Below are 21213 nucleotides of genomic sequence, written 5' to 3' on the forward strand. Positions count from 1 at the left end.
TGTTTCCAGCTCCACGTGTGAGGAGTTGGTCTTGCTCTGCTCTGGGTGGTGGGGATCGGAAGTCCTTCCTCATTTTTAAGAAATTATTTACATTTTTACTCACTGAAACTACAATTAATTTCCAAATAAGCAAAGAAACATGAATTGGAGCTGGGTGCTTATGGCAGTCCTTCTGTCTTGTGGGGGACTGTCATGGGGTGAGCAGGGTTTGGACTTCCCTGAGTATGATGGGATGGACCGGGTCATCGAGCTGACTAACAAGAACTACAAGTCTGTGATGAAGACGCATGATGTGATGGTTCTGTACTACCATGAGCATCCCGGATCCGATGCCGTTGCCCAGAAACAGTTTGAAATCGAGGAACTGGCCCTGGAGGTGGGTCACGGGGCAAGGAGGACTTGGTCATGGGACTAGGAGGTCTGGGCCAGGTGACAGGAGGCTGGGTGGACTGGGTCAGGGGACTAGGAGGACTGGGTCAGGGGACTGGGAGGACTGGGTCAGGGGGGTGGGAGGACTGGGTCATGGGTCTAGGAAGTTAAGGGGTTCTTGGAGGACTTGGTCAGGGGGCTGGGAGGACTGGGTCAGGGGACTAGGAGGACTGGGTCAGGGGACTGGGAGGACTGGGTCAGGGGACTGGGAGGACGGTCAAGGGACTGGGAGGACCAGTGGAGGCTGCTGAGGGGAAAACGGCTCATAATAATGGCTGGAACAGAGCGGCTAGAATGGCATCAAACCATGTGTTTGATGTATTTGATACCGTTCTACTGATTCCGCTCCAGCCATTACCACCAACCTGTCCTCCCCAATTAAGGTGTCACCAACCTCTTGTGGGGAGGACTTGGGACTGAGAGGACTGGGTCAGGGGACTGGGACTGGTCAGGGGACTGGCAGGACTGGGTCAGGGGACTGAGTGGACTGGGTCAGGGGACTGGCAGGACTGGGTCAGGGGGCTGGGAGGACTGGGTCAGGGGACTGAGAGGACTGGGTCAGGGGACTGAGAGGACTGGGTCAGGGGAGTGAGAGGACTGGGTCAGGGGACTGAGAGGACTGGGTCAGGGGAGTGAGAGGACTGGGTCAGGGGAGTGAGAGGACTGGGTCAGGGGACTGAGAGGACTGGGTCAGGGGAGTGAGAGGACTGGGTCAGGGGACTGAGAGGACTGGGTCAGGCGACTGGAAGGACTCGGGCAACTGAGTGGGGGATGGTGAGGAGAGGGGATGGGTAACTGGGAGTTAGAAGTGGGACACACAGTGCCTGGGTAGGGATGCACCATCACTGCTATAATTAATCAACTGGATGAGGCATGATAGTGTGTATTAAGGGGCTACGTGGATACAGACAGTATTTACAGGTAACTAAGTGTTGTTGTTAAGGGTAAGGCAACTCAAATGTGGCCTTTGAAACATGCCACAACAGAGACAATGATTAAATTAAGATGTTCAAGGCAATATATAAGAAGCAAAAGCTGCAAGGGTCCCACTATTGCATGGATTGGACAGTTTACTGAATTTGAAAGGCTTTTTAGTGAATGAATGTGGTCATCAGGGTAAATGGGTAGAGGCAGACATGAGATAGTAACATAAATTAATAATCAGCTGATAAATTGCCAAATAAGCGCTAGTGCCTGGAGGGGACTGTAGGGGTACTGTGTTGACTCACCTGCTGTTCCAGAAATCTCTGGGTTGCTGGAAATATCCCTGGGGTGTATTGTTTTAAGACTGACTCATGATTTTGTGGTCTTAGATGAAATGGGAGATGGCAGGGATGGGTCTGTCTTTATTAAGGAATGGCGTGGGGCAGGAATTAGTGCAGAGACATAAGAAATACTGACAACTGAGACAAAAACATTTGTCACGTGCCTGTGGCATGGAGGGGGTGTGAGACAGCATTCTTCACATGCAAAGTGCTGAGTCGTGAGGACACGGGATCCCATCACCAGTCCTGGCAAATGGTTGACAGTACAGATAGCAGGTGTTCGACCTGCTATCTGTACTGTCGACCATTTATGACTCAAACATGACATGGACAGAAGTAGCAGGACCCCAAGTCATCAGCTCGTTGACTGATCTAATTTTACAATCCATAAGGATAATCTTTTCTAACTTTCTAACTTCTATCAGAAATGTCCTACATTTCTTGTATTGATTGTAATAGGGTGTGCGGAGTAAATCCATATGTGTGTGTAAATGGTCATATGTCCATGTTGATATGTGTGTGTCACCATGGGTGTGTTGTGTGTGTCTGTTTATGTAACCCTGTTCTTTGAAGTACGCCCCTCGCTACATCCATCACACACTCAACTGCCCTTTTTCTTCTCCCTGATTTCCAACTGGCCTTCCTACCAGCCAACATGCCATCCCAATAACCCCTCACGATAGGCTAAAGGTCAAAGGTTAAAGCTCCATCCTGTCACTCAAGACGTTCAGCTGCAGAACAGTCCCGTTCAGCCTGGTGAGAGGGTTACATCCATAGCATGATCATTTAGACGTGTCATCACCTCATTTCAACAGTGTCTGACAGAGTTACACCGTAGGTCTGCTTCAGACTACAGCTCCGTACATAGAAGAAAAATTCACCCATAGAAATAAAATGTGTACATTCTATTTCAATGGCTACACCACTCCATTGTAAATCTGTTACTTAGAGAACTCCACATAGGCCTACTGTCAACACAATTCCATACGTTCAGTGAGAGATGTGCAGCTGTTCCTCATTCATTCACAATATGGATGTCAAGAATGTGTACATTGTGTGATTTCAATCTTAAACCCCTGCACTCTCTCACCCTTGAAAGGGGATACCGGTTCTTGATCTCCAGTGAAATCAGTAGCCCTCTCAGGAGGCACAAAGGCTATCTCATTCAGCAGTGAAACCCATAGGTACCCCTGGATGGCCTGAAATTGAAGACAAATGGGTGTGAATGACTGGTGGTTTATAAAGAAATATAAATGCTCTTCAGATGGCCAATGAGCTAATCCTCTCAAATCCAGCTCTGCCAGGACTGGCCCAAATTCTTAGGACTACAATTTAACCACTTTGGACTACAACTTCCAGGATTCCCTGAAGAGAAACACAACACAGCTCTGAAAGCCTGAAGAGCTATTTTGGGACTGGTGCCTCTTAAGGAGTTGTATGGTTTTCTTTTACTCATTTAATCACCTGGAAAACGAATCACGAACAAATATACCAAAGTCTACTGTAGAATTTGGCCATGACCAGGTTCCCAGGTTGGAAACAAACGCTTCAGGAAACGAACACATCCACTTGCGTGTGTGCATGTGGGTGTATAGGAGTACATGTGTGCATGTATGTATGTATGTATGTATGTAGGTCCGACATGTGTGCATGTATGTAGGGCCGTGTGTGTGCATGTATGTAGGTCCGTGTGTGTGAGAGACATATGTCTACTCAGCAGGGTGTTTTGATTAATGATATATTAATCATCATCTGAGAATGCTTGCCTGCCCCCTCCTCTGTATGTTATGGGACATCGAGGCCTAGACCAGGAGGTTCAGGCCCCAGTACTGCGGTGTCGGCTGACTGGACTGGGATGACTGACAGACGGCTGCAGTACTGTACCTGTCAGCGGATCCTAGAGACTTGAGCGTCACCAGCACCTTGCCAAAATAGTCCTTGGCTGGTGTGGCTCTGGGTCTATATTTATCGAGTGCTGCTGTTGTGGATGTTTGTGTATCCTAAAGTGCTGTGTTGCTATTTGAAAGGTAGTAGTGCCATGACATTATGTGAAATTAATGTGCACTCTGCACTCTGTTTTGGTCTGAGAGAGAGAGAGAGAGAGAGAGAGAGAGAGAGAGAGAGAGAGAGAGAGAGAGAGAGAGAGAGAGAGAGAGAGAGAGAGAGAGAGAGAGAGAGAGAGAGAGAGAGAGAGAGAGAGAGAGAGAGAGAGAGAGAGAGAGAGAGAGAGAGAGAGAGAGAGAGAGAGAGAGAGAGAGAGAGAGAGAGAGAGAGAGAGAGAGAGAGAGAGAGAGAGAGAGAGAGAGAGAGAGAGAGAGAGAGAGAGAGAGAGAGAGAGAGAGAGAGAGAGAGAGAGAGAGAGAGAGAGAGAGAGAGAGAGAGAGAGAGATGTTATGCAGCAAAAACTGCCAAATATATCCAAATCGGACTTAAGTAAGCACATAGTGTGCCTATTCAATACCACCTTACACTCTTGCCTGCATCTAGCTGATCTAGGGTGTAATCATTCGTCCAAACAGTTGCAAACAAGAGTTTCTATTGGACAAGTTCAGGTATGTTTATCAGCACTCTGTTCCGTTTGCTTCCGTTTAAGATTAATTTTTACAGAATCGGTGAAAGGAATACACCCATGATCACCCCCAACCACAGCTCACTTTCATAACAGCCACATACAAACAGCATGATCTCTTTGCTCATTGTATAATTCCTTCTCGCAGCTATACGCTATTCTGTGACCAGGCAAAAAAAATAATTCTAAGCCAAACCTTCATACCGTAACCGCTACACACAGCTTACATCAGGGTTTCCCAAACTCAGTCCTCGGGACCCCAAGGGGTGCACGTTTTGGTTTTTACTCTAGCACTACACAGTTGATTCAAATAATCAACTAATCATCAAGCCTTGGTCATTTGAATCAGCTGTGCAGTGCTAGGGGAAAAAACAAACATGCAACCCTTTGGGAAATGCTGGCCTACATCATTGTCACCATAGCTACTAAAACTAACGTGTTAGTAAACCCGATACAATCATGCAGTACAGTGTACAGCAAGCGATACAGGCCCCTGTGGGAATAGATTAATAAAACCAAAAGTTTACCTTGACTTGGAAGAGTTCCAGTGTTGGAAAGCCATAGCTAGTTAACATAGCATCCCTCTGTTTGAGCCGTGTGTCTCAGTAGGCTAAACTAGCTAGCTAGCTAACTATTTCACAGCAGTTTAGATGGTACAATGATTATCTACACTATACTTGTTTTGTTACAAACTGAAATTAAGTGAACTATTAGAATTTTAGCAAGAAGGAAATGGCAGAGCAACTTCTACATAGTGCATCTTGAAGTGGAAAAATGTATACAACAAAATATAGCTAGCTCTCTCTCTATCTCTTGTGTCTCCTTCATTTTGAATATTTATTTATTCAAAACTGTTCAACTATTGTCACTCTCTATTTGAGTCACCTACTCATCCCATTTTATGCACTGCAGTGCTAGGTAGCTGTAGCTTATGCTTTCAGATTTGTTCTCTGATCATTTGATTGGGTGGACAACATGTCAGTTCATGCTGCAAGAACTCTGATATGTTGGAGGACGTCCTCTGGAAGTTGTCATAATTACTGTGTTAGTCTATGGAAGATGGTGAGAACCATGAGCCTCCTAGGTTTTGTATTGAAGTCAATGTACCCAGAGGAGGAAGGAAACTAGTTGTCCTCCAGCTACACCATGGAGCTACCCCAGAGAGTACTGTTGAGGCTACTGTAGACCTTAATTGCAAAACAGTGTGTTTAATCAATTATTTGGTGACATGCATATGGTTTTATCTAAAAATGTTAACTTTTTTTAATGTTTCACTATTTTTATGAAATTCACTGAGGAGGATGGTCCTCCTCTTCTTCATCTGAGGAGCCTCCACTGCATTCAAATGATGCTAACTGATGTGGCTCATGGAATGGAATACATTTTTTTGTAGTGTCAGTTGAGTTGATTCAACAAATCGCAGCACAGATTGATGGGTACACTTCCTGCTTTTTCTTCCTGCTTTGCTGCTCTCAATGGCTAATCAAAAGAGAACCATCGCGCTCTCCCAGAAGCTTGGTAAAAAAGGTGTAATGGGTCTGCACTCAAAAAGATGTCTCATAAAACTTACTTAATTTTGAGAGAAACAATTCACTACATCAGGGATAGCGTACACAGACGTTCCGGCTTTGCAGCCTTCTTCAGTGTGTAGGTAGAATTTATTTTGAATTCAAAACAGCATTTGTAGGGAACAACCGATGAGACTGTTATACAACACTGTCCATATCAGATTTTACATATCGTTTATGAGTCAGTCCCACATATTTATGAAAGGCTGGGCCTCATGTCCTTTGCAGTGGGCTAGCTCATGAATTGATGCCAGTCCACCCATTATGCCATCATCGACTTGAATGGAGACACCCATTCTATTCATTCTATTTCTATGGTATAATCTAGGTCAGGCAATGAGATAGATGAGGATAGCATGTCATCTCATTTAGATGTACAGTATGTGCTTCTCCCTCCTCCCTTCCCTGATTTGTCACGAAGCGAACTCTCCCCTTGCACTCAGGCAACAAACCTGCCCGCTTCACAACTCATGCCCCCAAACAGCAACCTTATATAGCTGTAGTAGTCTGTTTGGCTAAAAGCCTTTAGCTGAGTTTAGCCCTCAATCTATTTAACAGGCCGATCTAGATCCTGACCCCCTTAGAACCTCTTCATATGAATACCACTCCCCCCATGACAAATATGGACACATAGCTCACTGGGAACAGATGTCAGTTCAGCGTGTAGTTTTGATTCATATTTGATTGAGTTGTCATCTAACATGAATTCAAAGTGAAAACACCAAAAAGTCAAACCATGTCATTGAATTTAGGTTGGGTGAAAAAAAATACAAAAAGTCCCTAAATTCATGCAATTTTCCACGTTGATTCAACGTCATCAGATTGAATTTTTTGTTGTTGAAATGACATGGAAACAAATTTGTTTAAACCAGTTTGTACACAGTGGGAAGTGTCTACGAGGAAAAACCTATTAATCTGACAAGTAAATAGTGGGGACTTTAGCTGAAAATCAGCTTTCCTGGGACAGCCTGCTATTATAATACAGTATAATAATTCACCTCTGACATTTGGGCCGCTGTTTTACAGTTAATCACAAATAAACATTCCCTCAAAAGGTACATAATATCAAACTGCACACCAAGACATAAAGCAAGGGCCACTTTTGCTTGCATCCTGTGGTTTCTGGCCTTTAGGCCTACCATCAGTGCCAGCTATCATCATTACCATGGTGTGGAACATGACAGCCTGGTTATGGGATTTTGCTATGCAATAAAATTAACTGCACAGAAGCACTGATAACTTATCCTTCATGTCAGTCTGTGTGTCTCTGTGTATGTATGTTTGGGTGCCTGCACCTCCTTGATGAAGTGCTAGAAGAGATATGTGAAAGCAGGGTTGCACCTGTTGCTATCCAAGCACCCAGTTACCCCAACGCAGTCAGCAGAACTGTTATCCCACCCCCTCCATAAGCAGGCCACGGATGTGGCAACATCGTTGGTTGAGCCGGTTGTCAGTTATAAGGGTCAAGTTTCACACAGATTTAGAAAGTGCATGGACAGCACTCTGAGTCCCAAGCTTTTATGGTGGAGGAACTGAATGAAAATGTGTGAAATAAAACAACAACATTTCTGTTTGCTTTAGTGCGTACACATTGCACTGAGAATGACACCTGTCCCTCCAGCAAACCCACAAAGCTGAGGGTGAAGTGAATGCACATCAATTTCCTTACAGAATACTCATAAATAAACTTAAAAACAAACTCCCCAAAAGTCCTTATAAGTTCTTCGTACATTATACAGAAGATATTCCTGCTCAGGCATAAGACTGCCACTGTGTTTTCAGTTATGTGAAAGTGTTTTTTTTTTCACAGCTTGCAGCTCAGGTACTTGATGACCTTGACGATGAGGATATTGGATTTGGCCTTGTTGATGAGAAGAAGGGCAGTGTTGTTGCTAAGAAACTAGGTAAATACCCACAGAAATAGACACTATTACAGATATTCAAGATTCACAGGATTATTTATAGTTCTGAGGCCAGTTATGGTGAAATTGTCACCATCTTTAAACATGATCCATTTGTCAAAGTGTCACAATCTAATCTAGACATCACCACTGACCAGGTATGTGCTCAGTGGAGTAAACTGCTTGACCGGTCTCAATGGATGCATCTCAATAGTCATACATGGATTCCTCTCCTTGTCTTGCCTCCTTCCTCTGCAACTATCAATGTAGATAATTTCCCCTGTGGAGAGCGCTGCAGAACACTATTTCCCATTTCTACTTGTTTATGTGCACGAGCTGCTGTGCGGGTCACACTTCGACAGGCTGCTGACTAAGATACCTCACTCTTACGATGACAGTTTTGCAGAGTACTGTTTTTCAAAAAGGTTATTTTGAAGGAAGGGGTCACTGAGACTTACACTCTCCCAGAATTAGGAAATATATTATAGGAGAAAGCAATATGCTGGACGCCCATTGCCCACTGAGACATCACCTTTTTAATTATCTCACCTCAATGATGATGAAGTAAAGGAAACAAGGAGAAGCCACTACACTTTTGAGATGCACATCTTGTGTCACTGTGCTCAGGCAACCTATGAGCAAGCCTGACCTCTAGTGGATTCCCGGGTATGACTGGATATGTAAGCCCCGAGTTGAAATTCTGTTGTCTCCTCAGGACTTGAGGAGGCCGACAGCATCTACATTTTCACCGAGAACGAGATCATTGAGTACGATGGGGAGCTTGCTGCAGACACAATTGTGGAGTTCATCTATGATGTATGTGAGAGTAATGTAATCTATTTATGCTCTCTTTTACCTGGCTGCAATTTGTAGGAAACAGACTATTTATCCACTACTAATATATTCTGTACATCCATCCTTCTTTTACTCTGTTCAAGGTTCTTGAAGACCCAGTTGAGATCATTGAGAACGATTCGGAGGTTAAAGGTTTCCATAACATTGAGGAGGATATCAAACTGGTTGGCTACTTTAAGAGCGAAAAGTCTGAACGTAAGAATATATCATGTATTATTTATTTTATTTTAATTTTATTTCACCTTTATTTAACCAGGTAGGCTAGTTGAGAACAAGTTCCCATTTACAACTGCGACCTGGCCAAGATAAAGCATAGCAGTGTGAACAGACAACAACACAGAGTTAGACATGGAGTAAACAATAAACAAGTCAATAACACAGTAGAAAAAAAGAAAAAAAGAATCTATATACATTGTGTGCAAAAGGCATGAGGAGGTAGGCGAATAATTACAATTTTGCAGATTAACACTGGAGTGATAAATGATCAGATGGTCATGTGCAGGTAGAGATACTGGTGTGCAAAAGAGCAGAAAAGTAAATAAATAAAAACAGTATGGGGATAAGGTAGGTAAATTGGGTGGGCTATTTACCGATGGACTATGTACAGCTGCAGTGATCGGTTAGCTGCTCAGATAGCAGATGTTTGAAGTTGGTGAGGGAGATAAAAGTCTCCAACTTCAGCGATTTTTGCAATTCGTTCCAGTCACAGGCAGCAGAGAACTGGAAGGAAAGGCGGTCAAATGAGGTGTTGGCTTTAGGGATGATCAGTGAGATACACTTGCTGGAGCGCGTGCTACGGGTGGGTGTTGCCATCGTGACCAGTGAACTGAGATAAGGCGGAGCTTTACCTAGCATGGACTTGTAGATGACCTGGTGCCAGTGGGTCTGTATATTTAGCGAGGGCCAGCCGACTAGAGCATACAGGTCGCAGTGGTGGGTGGTATAAGGTGCTTTAGTAACAAAACGGATGGCACTGTGATAAACTGCATCCAGTTTGCTGAGTAGGGTATTGGAAGCTATTTTGTAGATGACATCACCAAAGTCGAGGATCGGTAGGATAGTCAGTTTTACTAGGGTAAGTTTGGAGGCGTGAGTGAAGGAGGCTTTGTTGCGGAATAGAAAGCCGACTCTAGATTTGATTTTAGATTGGATATGTTTGATATGAGTCTGGAAGGAGAGATTACAGTCTAGCCAGACACCTAGGTACTTATAGATGTCCACATATTCTAGGTCGGAACCATCCAGGGTGGTGATGCTAGTCGGGCGTGCGGGTGCAGGCAGCGAACGGTTGAAAAGCATGCATTTGGTTTTACTATCGTTTAAGAGCAGTTGGAGGCCACGGAAGGAGTGTTGTATGGCATTGAAGCTCGTTTGGAGGTTAGATAGCACAGTGTCCAAGGAAGGGCCAGAAATATACAGAATGGTGTCGTCTGCATAGAGGTGGATCAGGGAATCGCCCGCAGCAAGAGCAACATCATTGATATATACAGAGAAAAGAGTCGGTCCGAGAATTGAACCCTGTGGCACCCCCATAGAGCCTGCCAGAGGACCGGACAACATGCCCTCCGATTTGACACACTGAACTCTGTCTGCAAAGTAGTTGGTGAACCAGGCAAGGCAGTCATTAGAAAAACCGAGGCTACTGAGTTTGCCAATAAGAATATGGTGATTGACAGAGTCGAAAGCCTTGGCCAGGTCGATGAAGAAGGCTGCACAGTAATGTCTTTTATCGATGGCGGTTATGATATCGTTTAGTACCTTGAGCGTGGCTGAGGTGCACCCGTGACCGGCTCGGAAACCAGATTGCACAAGTGGAGAAGGTACGTGCGATTCGAGATGGTCAGTGATCTGTTTGTTGACTTGGCTTTCGAAGACCTTAGATATGCAGGGCAGGATGGATATAGATCTGTAACAATTTGGGTCCAGGGTGTCTCCCCCTTTGAAGAGGGGGATGACTGCGGACTGCGGCAGCTTTCCAATCCTTGGGGATCTCAGACGATATGAAAGAGAGGTTGAACTGGCTGGTAATAGGGGTTGCGACAATGGCGGCGGATAGTTTCAGAAATAGAGGGTCCAGATTGTCAAGCCCAGCTGATTTGTACGGGTCCAGGTTTTGCAGCTCTTTCAGAACATCTGCTATCTGGATTTGGGTAAAGGAGAAGCTGGGGAGGCTTGGGCGAGTAGCTGGGGGGTGGAGCTGTTGGCCGGGGTTGGAGTGGCCAGGAGGAAGGCATGGCCAGCCATTGAGAAATGATTGTTGAAGTTTTCGATTATCATGGATTTATCAGTGGTGACCGTGTTACCTAGCCTCAGTGCAGTGGGCAGCTGGGAGGAGGTGCTCTTGTTCTCCATGGACTTTACAGTGTCCCAGAACTTTTTGGAGTTAGAGCTACAGGATGCAAATTTCTGCTTGAAGAAGCTGGCCTTTGCTTTCCTGACTGACTGCGTGTATTGGTTCCTGACTTCCCTGAACAGTTGCATATTCTGGGGACTATTCGATGCTATTGCAGTCCGCCACAGGATGTTTTTGTGCTGGTCGAGGGCAGTCAGGTCTGGAGTGAACCAAGGGCTATATCTGTTCTTAGTTCTGCAATTTTTGAACGGAGCATGCTTAACTAAGATGGTGAGGAAGTTACTTTTAAAGAATGACCAGGCATCCTCAACTGACGGGATGAGGTCAATATCCTTCCAGGATACCCGGGCCAGGTCGATTAGAAAGGCCTGCTCACAGAAGTGTTTTAGGGAGCGTTTGACAGTGATGAAGGGTGGTCGTTTGACTGTGGACCCGTAGCGGATACAGGCAATGAGGCAGTGATTGCTGAGATCCTGGTTGAAGACAGCAGAGTTGTATTTGGAGGGCCAGTTGGTCAGGATAACGTCTATGAGGGTGCTCTTGTTTACAGATTTAGGGTTGTACCTGGTGGGTTCCTTGATGATTTGTGTGAGATTGAGGGCATATAGCTCAGATTGTAGGACTGCCGGGGTGTTAAGCATATCCCAGTTTATTTAAAACATTTTATTTCTGTGTTTTTATTGTATATTATAAGTTATGTGTACCTTTTATGGATAACATAGTGCATTAACAGTGTATTTGTCAACAAAAAAATCTAGATTTTACTAAGGTCTTAACAGATGCCTGTAACATTTCAGATTATTTGGCCTATGTGGACGCGGCTGAGGAGTTCCATCCACACATCAAGTTCTTCGCTACATTCACTCCCAAGGTGAAGAACCGTACCCACTAACAACTACATCCTCAAAATTACACTGGAGCTCTACTCTCCTTTAAAAGTATCCCATTGTTCCTTCAATTCAATCCTCTGTATTCCAGGTTGCCAAGGATCTGGGCCTGAAGGTGAATGAGGTGGACTTCTATGAACCCTTTATAGATGAACCCATAGTTATCCCCGGAAAGCCCTACACAGAGGAGGAGCTTGTCGAGTACATCGAGGATCACGACAGGTGAGATTCATGGCCACAGTGGCCAGAATGGCAATATACATAATGAGATGGGTCAGGTGTTCTTTCCTGGCTTTGTGATTTGACTTGTAAAAACCCTATAACTAGGTGTAAAGGGAATTTTCAGGGGAACCAAAAGGAGGGCAGTTGTTGATAATATCAATCAAAATCAACAGTTGCAACTGGGAGACACCTCCAGAAAAAAATGTATAATCGGGACTGTTGGAGACGGGCCCCTTTACATTCTAATCGAACAGTACTAAATGTTCTTTAAACATCAGCCCAAGAGGCTTGTACAAAGTCAAAACAAAAGACAGTAACTTTTCTGCTACAGAATCACAGTGTTCATAATGTCATCAATACAATACTAATCAGTGTGTCCTTGTTCCTTGTACCTTGAGTAGCTCCGGCGTCAATCCCTATCAAACGATATGAGAACAATCCATAACAGTCAGTAACAAGTCTAGTGACCATCAACCCGTACACAAATGAGTGTTGCAAACAGGTCTCTGGAAGTCATGTGTATTACAGAAAGGGAAAACATATAAATATGCTAAGTATTGTGTTAATTACTCTTAACTGGCTATTCCCATTAAAGTAAGACACAAAGTTTAAAAAGTGTAACCTTGCTCAATGAACAATAAATAAATATCTGACGTCCTATTTCTTTATAGACCAACCCTGAGGAAGATGGAGCCTGATAACATGTATGAGATCTGGGTAAGCTGTACCAACTATTACCATAAAAATCACCCTACAAAACAAAATTAATGATGTCTTCTTAGTAAGCATGCCTCCCCAATTTGTATTAAGTATACTGAACAAAAATGTAAACGCAACATGCTGAACAAAAATATAAATGCAACATGGAACAATTTCAAATATTTTACTGAGTTACAGTTCATATAAGGAAATCAGTCAATTGAAATAAATTCATTAGGCCCTAATCTATGTATTTCACATGACTGGATAGGGGTGCAGCCATGGGGCGGCCTCGGATGGCATAGGGAGCCAGGCTCAAACAATCACAATATGTTTTTCCCCACAAAAGAGCTTTATTACAGACAAGCCAGATGTGGAGCTCCTGGGCTGGCGTGGTTACACGTGGTCTGCAGTTTTGAGGCCGGTTGGACGTAGTGCCAAATTCTCTAAAACGACGTTGGAGGCTTTTGTGTGACAAAACTGCACATTCTAAAGTTACCTTTTATTGTCCCCAGCACATTACCTGTGTAATGATCCTGCTGTTTAATCAGCTTCATGATATGCCACATCTGTCAAGTGGATGGATTATCTTGGCAAAGGAGAAATTATCACTAATAGGGATGTAGACAAATTTGTGCACAACATTTGAGAGAAATACGCTTTTTGTGCGTATGAAACATTTCTGGGATTTTTTTTCAGCTCATGAAACATGGGACCAACATTTTACATGTTGTGCTTATATTTTTGATCAGTGTATTTATGTGGCCTAAATGTGCAAACAAGGATGGAAATAGACTTGTAGGTAGTCTATATTCCCCATCCCAGTTTTCTTACCTGGTGTTAGTACGTTTAAGGAGTCTGTCTTTTCTTAGGAGGATGACATCGATGGTGAGCACATCATTGCATTCGCAGAAGAGGATGATCCAGGTACAGAACCAAAGGGGAGGCTAATGAGTCAATAGGGCTGGGTGGGGGAGGAGGGAACCATTGTCAGCAAGAGGGGTTTCATAAGGCTTTATGTACATTTGACACTTGACCTTTGACTTCCAAGATGGTTTTGAGTTCCTGGAAATCCTAAAGGAAGTAGCAGAGGAGCACAATGATAATCCCAACCTCAGCATTGTCTGGATTGATCCAGATGACTTCCCGCTGGTAAAATCATGGTCACTTATCAATACAATATAATCCATCTATCCAATTTCCCACATGAAATATGGGGGATAGTGATATGAGATTCTGATTGCTGTTGATTTCTTCCTGGAATATTATCCATCCTCTTTAGCTTGTCCCATACTGGGAGAAGACCTTTGGAATTGACCTGGGCTCTCCCCAGATTGGTGTTGTGGATGTTGAAGATGTGAGTAATGTTTCTGTCATGTATGAGGAGTCATGAGGTTCTACACATAGAAATAGAATGAATAGAACAGGCTTGGAACCTCTAACGCTGGCAATTTAACTGGTAAACTCATGCGTACACTCTGAATGTATTTTTTTGTAATGTCAATGTGTTGTTCAGTAGATTCAACAAGTTACAGCACAGATTGATGGGTACATTTCCTGCTTTGCTGCTATGGGTACACTCGCAATGGCCGGCAGTGCACCCATTATGCTTTCACTGACTTGAATGGGGACGCCCGTTCTATTAATTCTATTTCTATGGTTCCACTAGCATTAAAAAACATTCAATAGTCTATCTTTGGCACTGAATTGCTTTTTGTCTCTCTATAGGCTGACAGTGTATGGATGGAGATCGACAATGATGACGACCTACCAAGCGCAGATGAGCTTGAGGAATGGATTGAAGATGTTCTTTCAGATGAAATTGATCCAGATGACGATGATGATGATGACGACGATGATGATGACGACGACGACGACGACGACGACGACGACGACGACGACGACGACGATGATGATGATGATGAGTAAATTGTTGATCTCATCATTTCACTGGCCTATGTCTAAATCTGGCCAATATAATAGAATTGTCCAATCACATCATCCCCTTCCTCAACTTGTCCTTGTCCTCTGTTGTAACACTTCATTAAGTTAAATATGTCCGCTCATATGGACATCCTCATGTTTTCAACATCCTTGCTCAGAGCATCTTGTCAAAATATTGTTTCATTTTTTTCACTTTGCTTTGAATCCATAAAAGACAGTACTTTCTCAGAGCCCCATTTTTTTATTCACACCACACCTGTAACTTTGCCATCCATACAATATGAAAAGGATACAAAGAATAAATTGTGAAAATAATCCTTTCAAAATACAACTATTGGATATTCATTAGCACTAAATCTTAAAACACCTGATGCTTCTGATTTGTATATTTCAAACAAATAGAGGGGTTACTTTGTGGATGCATTTTAAGTCTGAGTCCATCTGTAAACTTGTCGTCTGAATGTATTTTATTTTTGTTTTATTTTCTCTAGATTAAATGTTCACCCCTCTCCTAACCTTGTCAAATCCAAGGGTGCAAGCAGGCTTTTCCTACATACAGGTCATGGGTCATACCAACCTACTCTGTTGAATTATTGTAACTTTAGTTGGTAAGCTTTTTTTCTTCTTGTGCACTGAAATGTGCTGTAAATCACATGGATGTTTTCTACTGACAAAGAAATATAACAACAGTATTCATTTTTTTTAAACAAGAAAACTTAAACATACTGTAAAGGCTTAAAATAAATGACAGCTTGGAAAAAGATCTGAAAACGACTTGTGATCTGGATTATTGTGTGTGTGTGGACATGTTTAACTATTCTTGTGGGGACCAGAAGTCCCCACAAGAATAGTAAACAAACATACATTGAAACAACTGGGGACATTTTGTTAGTTCCCACAAGGTCAAATGCTATTTCTAGGGTTTAGGGTTAAGGTTAGAATTAGTGTTAGGAGCCAGGGTTCGTTTTAGAGTTAGGTTTATGGGTTATGGTTAGGTTAAGAGTATGGGTTAGGTTTAGGAGTTAGGGAAAATAGGATTTAGTTAGTTGTACAATACTGTGTGTGTGTACCATAAAACTCAGATAAGATAATAACAACAATTATCTCTCACTGTTAGCATTATTTTATTTTCCCCCATATTACATAATGAGATATTACCATATTACGCACCACGCTTTCCCCGGAAATAGAATGTATTTGGCACAAGACGCTAAGCGTACGTGTGGTCGTCACTAGTTAGCACAGCCACCAAATACTAAACCCCGCCCATTTCTACAATTTATCTTCTTAAAATGTGATTTTAAACCTAACCTTAACCACACTGCTAACCTTATGCCTAACCTTAAATGAAAAGTTCATTTATTTTTACGATATACTTTGTGGCTGTGGTAACTTGTGGAAACACGTACTTTTTTTTCATTCAACGTCAGAGACACGCCCCCGGTTTCTCAGACCATGTGGTTGATGATAAACACAGTTTAATATCTCGCCATGTTAAGCTTTTTGGTTTTAACGTTTGTTCGATTTTAGTTAGATTTCTTACCGCGCGCTCACTATTAGCTGTCACCATGTCTGTTTCCGACGATGTGAATTTTGAAACCCAGATTGCGTCTGTTTTGGATTCACTTGCAAAGGTGGCCGTGGTGGAAATAACGAAACTGTTCGAGAGTCGCTTCCTTGCTTCGGGAACCACTATTCTCATTGAAGGGCGGAGTGAACAAAATGAAACCTTGCAAACAGTGGACGCTGTAAAAAAGTCTGGCAAAAAATGTCTTCGCAGTATCGGAGTTCAAGTGGATGAGGAAACAACAACGTCCTTAGAGCTACATGAAAGTATGTCAGCTAAACGTTAGTAGTACTTCATTACACTGGTAAATCCATGGTAACGGATTTACGCAGAAATTCTATGTTTTCCAGATTAACATGTATACCAAACAAAAAACATTGATTTCAAAGTTTAGCAAACCATACAACTCAATGCACAAATACTAATTTTAACAATTTCCACTGACAATTTTACAAAAACACATTTACAGGAAGAACTTGTGCAGATAAAGTTGGGTAACAGAATGAAAACGGACATTTTACCATAATTCTGTTACCAGACTGCATCTGCACAGTTGATGTATTTACTGTGTAAATTGTTCAAAGTAGCCATTGTGCATAGAGTTGTATGGTTTGAAGTCAATGGTTTTTGTTTGGCATACATTTTTTAAATTAAAACATCGGGTCTCATTGTCCTGTAGCAAACATTGTTGCTCTGCAGAGAGTGCAGTGAAACGTTGTTCACAATCTCAACAAAACAATTCTTCTGGATACTTTGAAGCAAGTATACAATCGTGTTCTCACGAGAGCCATATGTTAAACTTTCCAAATTTGAGTAAATACACACGGTTTAGTATGTATTATGACTCTTATCATCTTTCTCTCTGAATGTGACTGTTGAAATCCTTAAAAAATGAATAATTGTATGACTTTTTATGACTTATGTCAACAAACAACATTTTGGAGGCAAAAAATAACAAAGAAATACACAATTACTGATTTGTTTAATCTCTTTATTTTTATTATTGTCAGTACTGATCTGCACCATGCTGTCTAACAAATGGAATGTTTGTGTGCTTTGCTTTCTACCCCTCGCCTTTCCCATGCATTCTCCAGACCCAAAACAGTGCTTGTCCTTGAAGGGAGGCAGTGGTTCTTTGAATGGGAGCAATGAGGAGGAGGGTCCTGCACATCGTATCCCCCTGCTGAAGGCTAATCAGCCTGCTGAACTCAAGTGCTCTGTTCTAGAAGAGAAGGTCAGTGAGTTGTTTGGGTTAAAGGGATACATTGTGATTTTGGCAATGAAGTCCTTTATCTACTTCCTACGAGTCAGATGAACTCGTATAATTTATGTCTTTATGTGCATTTTGAAGGAAGTTGCTAACTAGCATGCTAGCTGTTACCATAGACTTCCAGTCATTGTGCTAATGCTGATTAGCATTGGCTCACAAAACTACCTCAAACCTCCTTCATGCTGGATGTAGAGACATAAAAATAGTATCCACGAGTTCATCTGACTGTGGGTAAGTAGATAAAGGGCTTCATTGTGAACCATAAGATGTGTTTGTTGTTTGTTACTAGGACTAATGCCCTTTTGACTTGTAGGCTTCAAGCTAATTTGATTAGCTGACACCTGTATTACAGAACCTAAGTAGTTGTCTTTTTGGCTTGTCATCTGTCATCAGGTTGTGGAGATGGTGGAGGGGATTAGTCTGGAAACAAAATCTTCAACAACCACTGAGCCAGAAGAAGAACAAGTGATCTATTCTGGTAAAAAAAAACACATTTATTCTAGGAGGTATTAGTGAAGCTATAGACACTGAAATATATTTGCTATAAACTCTTTGTATATAAAGGGTTGAGGGTACTATTTAACAACTATTTTATTTTCTGTCCTCCAGCCACTGTGGATCCAATCCACCTTTATGTTCCTGTTCAAAGCTCCCCAACTAAGAAGAAACCCCAGCCCCTCAAGACAGAAACTGAGAATGGAATCAACATAGAATGTGAGACTAAAGTCATCTGCCAAATGGTCCCAAAGGCAGAGGAGGACATAACACGACAGCCTACATGTAAAGAAAAGCCTACCCAGATGGAGCCCCAGCAGGCCAGTTACATCACCGCCAAAGGAACAGCCTACAGCCCATCCTCCTCAGATGGGGCTTTGGTTCCTGTACAGGCTAAGAGTAAGTTGAAATTTATGGGTGTAACAAACGCTCCCTCTGCTCTAATGAAGAAAAAGGTGGATGTCAAGCTGGACCAGAAAAAGGTGGATTTCAAGCTGGACCAGACAAAGAAGAAGAAGGTGAACTTCAAGCTGGACCAGACAAAGAAGAAAAAGGTGAACTTCAAGCTGGACCAGACAAAGAAGAAGAAGGTGGACTTCAAGCTGGACCAGACAAAGAAGAAGAAGGTGGACTTCAAGCTGGACCAGACAAAGAAGAAGAAGGTGGACTTCAAGCTGGACCAGTCAAAGAAGAAGATGGTGGACTTCAAGCTGGACCAGACAAAGAAGAAGGTGGACTTCAAGCTGGACCAGACCTCCTTGGAGCAGAAGTTGACGAGGCCTTGCTCTGTCCAGCTGGTGAACCTGCTTTTGGTGCCCGGAAGAAAGAACTCTGGAGGGAAGAAGGCTAATGGTAGCAAATGTCATGACAACAAGAGGTTCCCCATGCCAAAGGACCTCAAGACCCACCAAGGCCTCCACACGGGCCGACGCCTCTGCTGCTTCACTCAGTGTGGGAACGGTGTCTGGCGGCTGCAAGGGGTCCTCTCCTCAAGCCGCGCCCATGGCTGCAAGATCTGTGGGAAGCGCTTCAAGCGCAGGAAGATCCTGAGGAGGCATGAGCGCTTCCACACCGGTGAGAAGCCCTACTCCTGCTCCCAGTGCTCCAAAACATTCGCCCTGCGGAAAAGCCTCCGCAGGCACGAACGGTTCCATACAGGGCAGAGACCTCACAGCTGCCCCCAGTGTGGGAAGAGCTTTCGTCTCAGGGACAATCTGAAGGCTCATCTGCGCTTTCACACTGGTGAGAGACCTTTCACCTGCTCCTTCTGCTCCAAGAGCTTCAGAATCTTCCGGAATCTTGAGAAACACAGCATTGATCACTTGGGAGCGACAGCGAAATAGCACATTTTCCGGCGAAAGACAACTGTGCTAAAAGCATGAGCAGCCTTTTGTAGGCCACCTTACAAAACTGTCCTACCTCTAACTGAAACTACTGAATGTCCATTCCTCATTATAACCAACCATGTTGGTTATTTTTGATAAGGTGCTATGATGGTAAATTGCAAACAGGTTTGGATTGTCCAGAATGATCATCAGAGTGTAAGCTTCAGTGGACACTGATGTTGTTGACAGCCATAATGTTCTAATACGGTAAGGGCCTGTTTTCCAGACACAGATTATGCTTAATTTTAAACCAAAAAGTTATTTCAATGGAGTTTTTCTATTGCGCATGCTGGACTAGGCTTAAAGAGACTCTTCGGGATTTTGGCAATGAAGCCCTTTATCTACTTCCAGAGAGTCAGATGAACTCATGGATACCATTTTTATGACTCTGCATTCAGTTTGAAGGAAGTTGCTAACTAGCACAATGACTGGAAGTCTATAGTAACTGCTAGTATGCTAGTAGATAACATAGATTTCCAGTCATTGCTCTAACGCTAGTTAGAATTGGCTTGCGAAACTACACTACATGACCAAAAGTATGTGGACACCTGCTCGTTGATATCGGAATGAGATGGTCAAACTTTACAGTTGGCACTATGCATTGGGGCAGGTAGCGTTCTCCTGGCATCCGCCAAACCCACATTCGTCTGTCGGACTGCCAGATGGTGAAGCGTGATTCATCACTACAGAGAACGCGTTTCCACAGCTCCAGAGTCCAATGGTGGCGAGCTTTACACCACTCCAGCCAACGCTTGGCATTGCGCATGGTGATCTTAGGCTTGTGTGCGGCTGCTCGGCCATGGAAACCCATTGTGCTGACGTTGCTTCCAGATGCAGTTTGGAACTCTGTAGTGAGTGTTGCAACTGAGAACAGGCGATTTTTACGTGCTTCGGCGGTCCCATTCTGTGAGCTTGTGTGGCCTACCACTTCGCGGCTGAGCCGTTGTTGCTCCTAGATGTTTCCTTCATAATATAAGAACATATAGTTGACCGGGGCAGCTCTAGTACGGCAGAAATTTGACAAGTTGACTTGCTGGAAAGGTGGCATCCTATGACGGTACCATGTTGAAAGTCACTGAGCTCTTCAGTAAGGCCATTCTACTGCCAATGTTTGTCTATTGAGATTGCATGGCGGTGTTCTTGATTTTATACACGTGTGGCTGAAATAGCCAAATCCACTGATTTGAAGGGATGTCCACATCATTTTGTATACACAGTTGAAGTCAGAAGTTGACACTTAGGTTGGAGTCATTAAAACTAGTTTGTCAACCACTCCACAAATGTATTGTTAACAAACTATAGTCAGTTAGGATATATACTTTGTGCATGACAAGTAATTTTTCCAAAAATTGTTTTCAGACAGATGATTTCACTTGTAATTCACTGTATCACAATTCCAGTGGGTCAGAAATTTACATATACTAAGTTGACTGTGCATTTAAACAGCTTGGAAAATTCCAGAAAATGTCATGACTTTAGACGTTTCTGATAGGCTAATTGACATAATTTGAGTCAATTAGAGGTGTACATGTGAATGTATTTCAAGGCCTACCTTCAAACTCAGTGCCTCTTTGCTTGACATCATGGGAAAATCAAAAGAAATCAGCCAAGACCTCAAGAAAAAATTGTAGACCTCCACAAGTCTGGTTCATCCTTGGGAGCAACTTCTAGACGCCTGAAGGTACCACGTTCATCTGTACAAACGATAGTACTCAAGTATAAACACCATGGATCCACGCAGCTGTCATACCGCTCAGGAAGGAGATGAACGTACTTTGGTGCGAAAGTGCAAATCAATCCCAGA

The 21213-nt window shown here is 43.1% G+C and overlaps 2 protein-coding genes across 3 annotated transcripts; both read left to right on the forward strand.

Annotated features, from left to right (window-relative positions):
• On the forward strand, window positions 1–15455 carry LOC110530591 (calsequestrin-1). Its single transcript, XM_036986228.1, has 11 exons — window positions 1–376; window positions 7642–7735; window positions 8448–8548; window positions 8671–8782; window positions 11738–11811; window positions 11919–12049; window positions 12721–12766; window positions 13621–13675; window positions 13800–13900; window positions 14031–14105; window positions 14477–15455. The coding sequence occupies exons 1-11, from the start codon at window positions 140–142 to the stop codon at window positions 14675–14677; spliced, it is 1227 nt and encodes a 408-aa protein (XP_036842123.1). The 5' UTR covers window positions 1–139; the 3' UTR covers window positions 14678–15455.
• A 286-nt stretch (window positions 15456–15741) lies between these two features.
• LOC110530590 (zinc finger protein 37 homolog) lies at window positions 15742–20063 on the forward strand. Of its 2 annotated transcripts, none has more exons than XM_021613790.2 (4): window positions 15742–16540; window positions 17354–17493; window positions 17923–18007; window positions 18139–20063. In XM_021613790.2, the coding sequence occupies exons 1-4, from the start codon at window positions 16039–16041 to the stop codon at window positions 19365–19367; spliced, it is 1956 nt and encodes a 651-aa protein (XP_021469465.2). In that variant the 5' UTR covers window positions 15742–16038; the 3' UTR covers window positions 19368–20063. The 2 variants fall into 2 exon arrangements, with proteins under 2 accessions (XP_021469465.2, XP_021469466.2); XM_021613791.2 differs by having other exon boundaries at window positions 15746–16525.
• Window positions 20064–21213: the final 1150 nt, after the last annotated feature.

The sequence above is a fragment of the Oncorhynchus mykiss genome, chromosome 8, assembly GCF_013265735.2.
Source record: "Oncorhynchus mykiss isolate Arlee chromosome 8, USDA_OmykA_1.1, whole genome shotgun sequence".
In the NCBI taxonomy this organism is placed as follows: Eukaryota; Metazoa; Chordata; class Actinopteri; order Salmoniformes; family Salmonidae; genus Oncorhynchus; species Oncorhynchus mykiss.

Coding starts and splice junctions, on each gene's coding strand:
- LOC110530591 (XM_036986228.1), top strand. CDS start 140: ATGAATTGGAGCTGGGTGCTTATGGCAGTCCTTCTGTCTTGTGGGGGA. Junction 12,767..13,620: donor ATAACATGTATGAGATCTGG/GTAAGCTGTACC, acceptor GTCTTTTCTTAG/GAGGATGACATCGATGGTGA. Junction 14,106..14,476: donor GTGTTGTGGATGTTGAAGAT/GTGAGTAATGTT, acceptor GTCTCTCTATAG/GCTGACAGTGTATGGATGGA.
- LOC110530590 (XM_021613790.2), top strand. CDS start 16,039: ATGAAAAGTTCATTTATTTTTACGATATACTTTGTGGCTGTGGTAACT. Junction 16,541..17,353: donor TGAAAGTATGTCAGCTAAAC/GTTAGTAGTACT, acceptor TGCATTCTCCAG/ACCCAAAACAGTGCTTGTCC. Junction 17,494..17,922: donor GCTCTGTTCTAGAAGAGAAG/GTCAGTGAGTTG, acceptor ATCTGTCATCAG/GTTGTGGAGATGGTGGAGGG.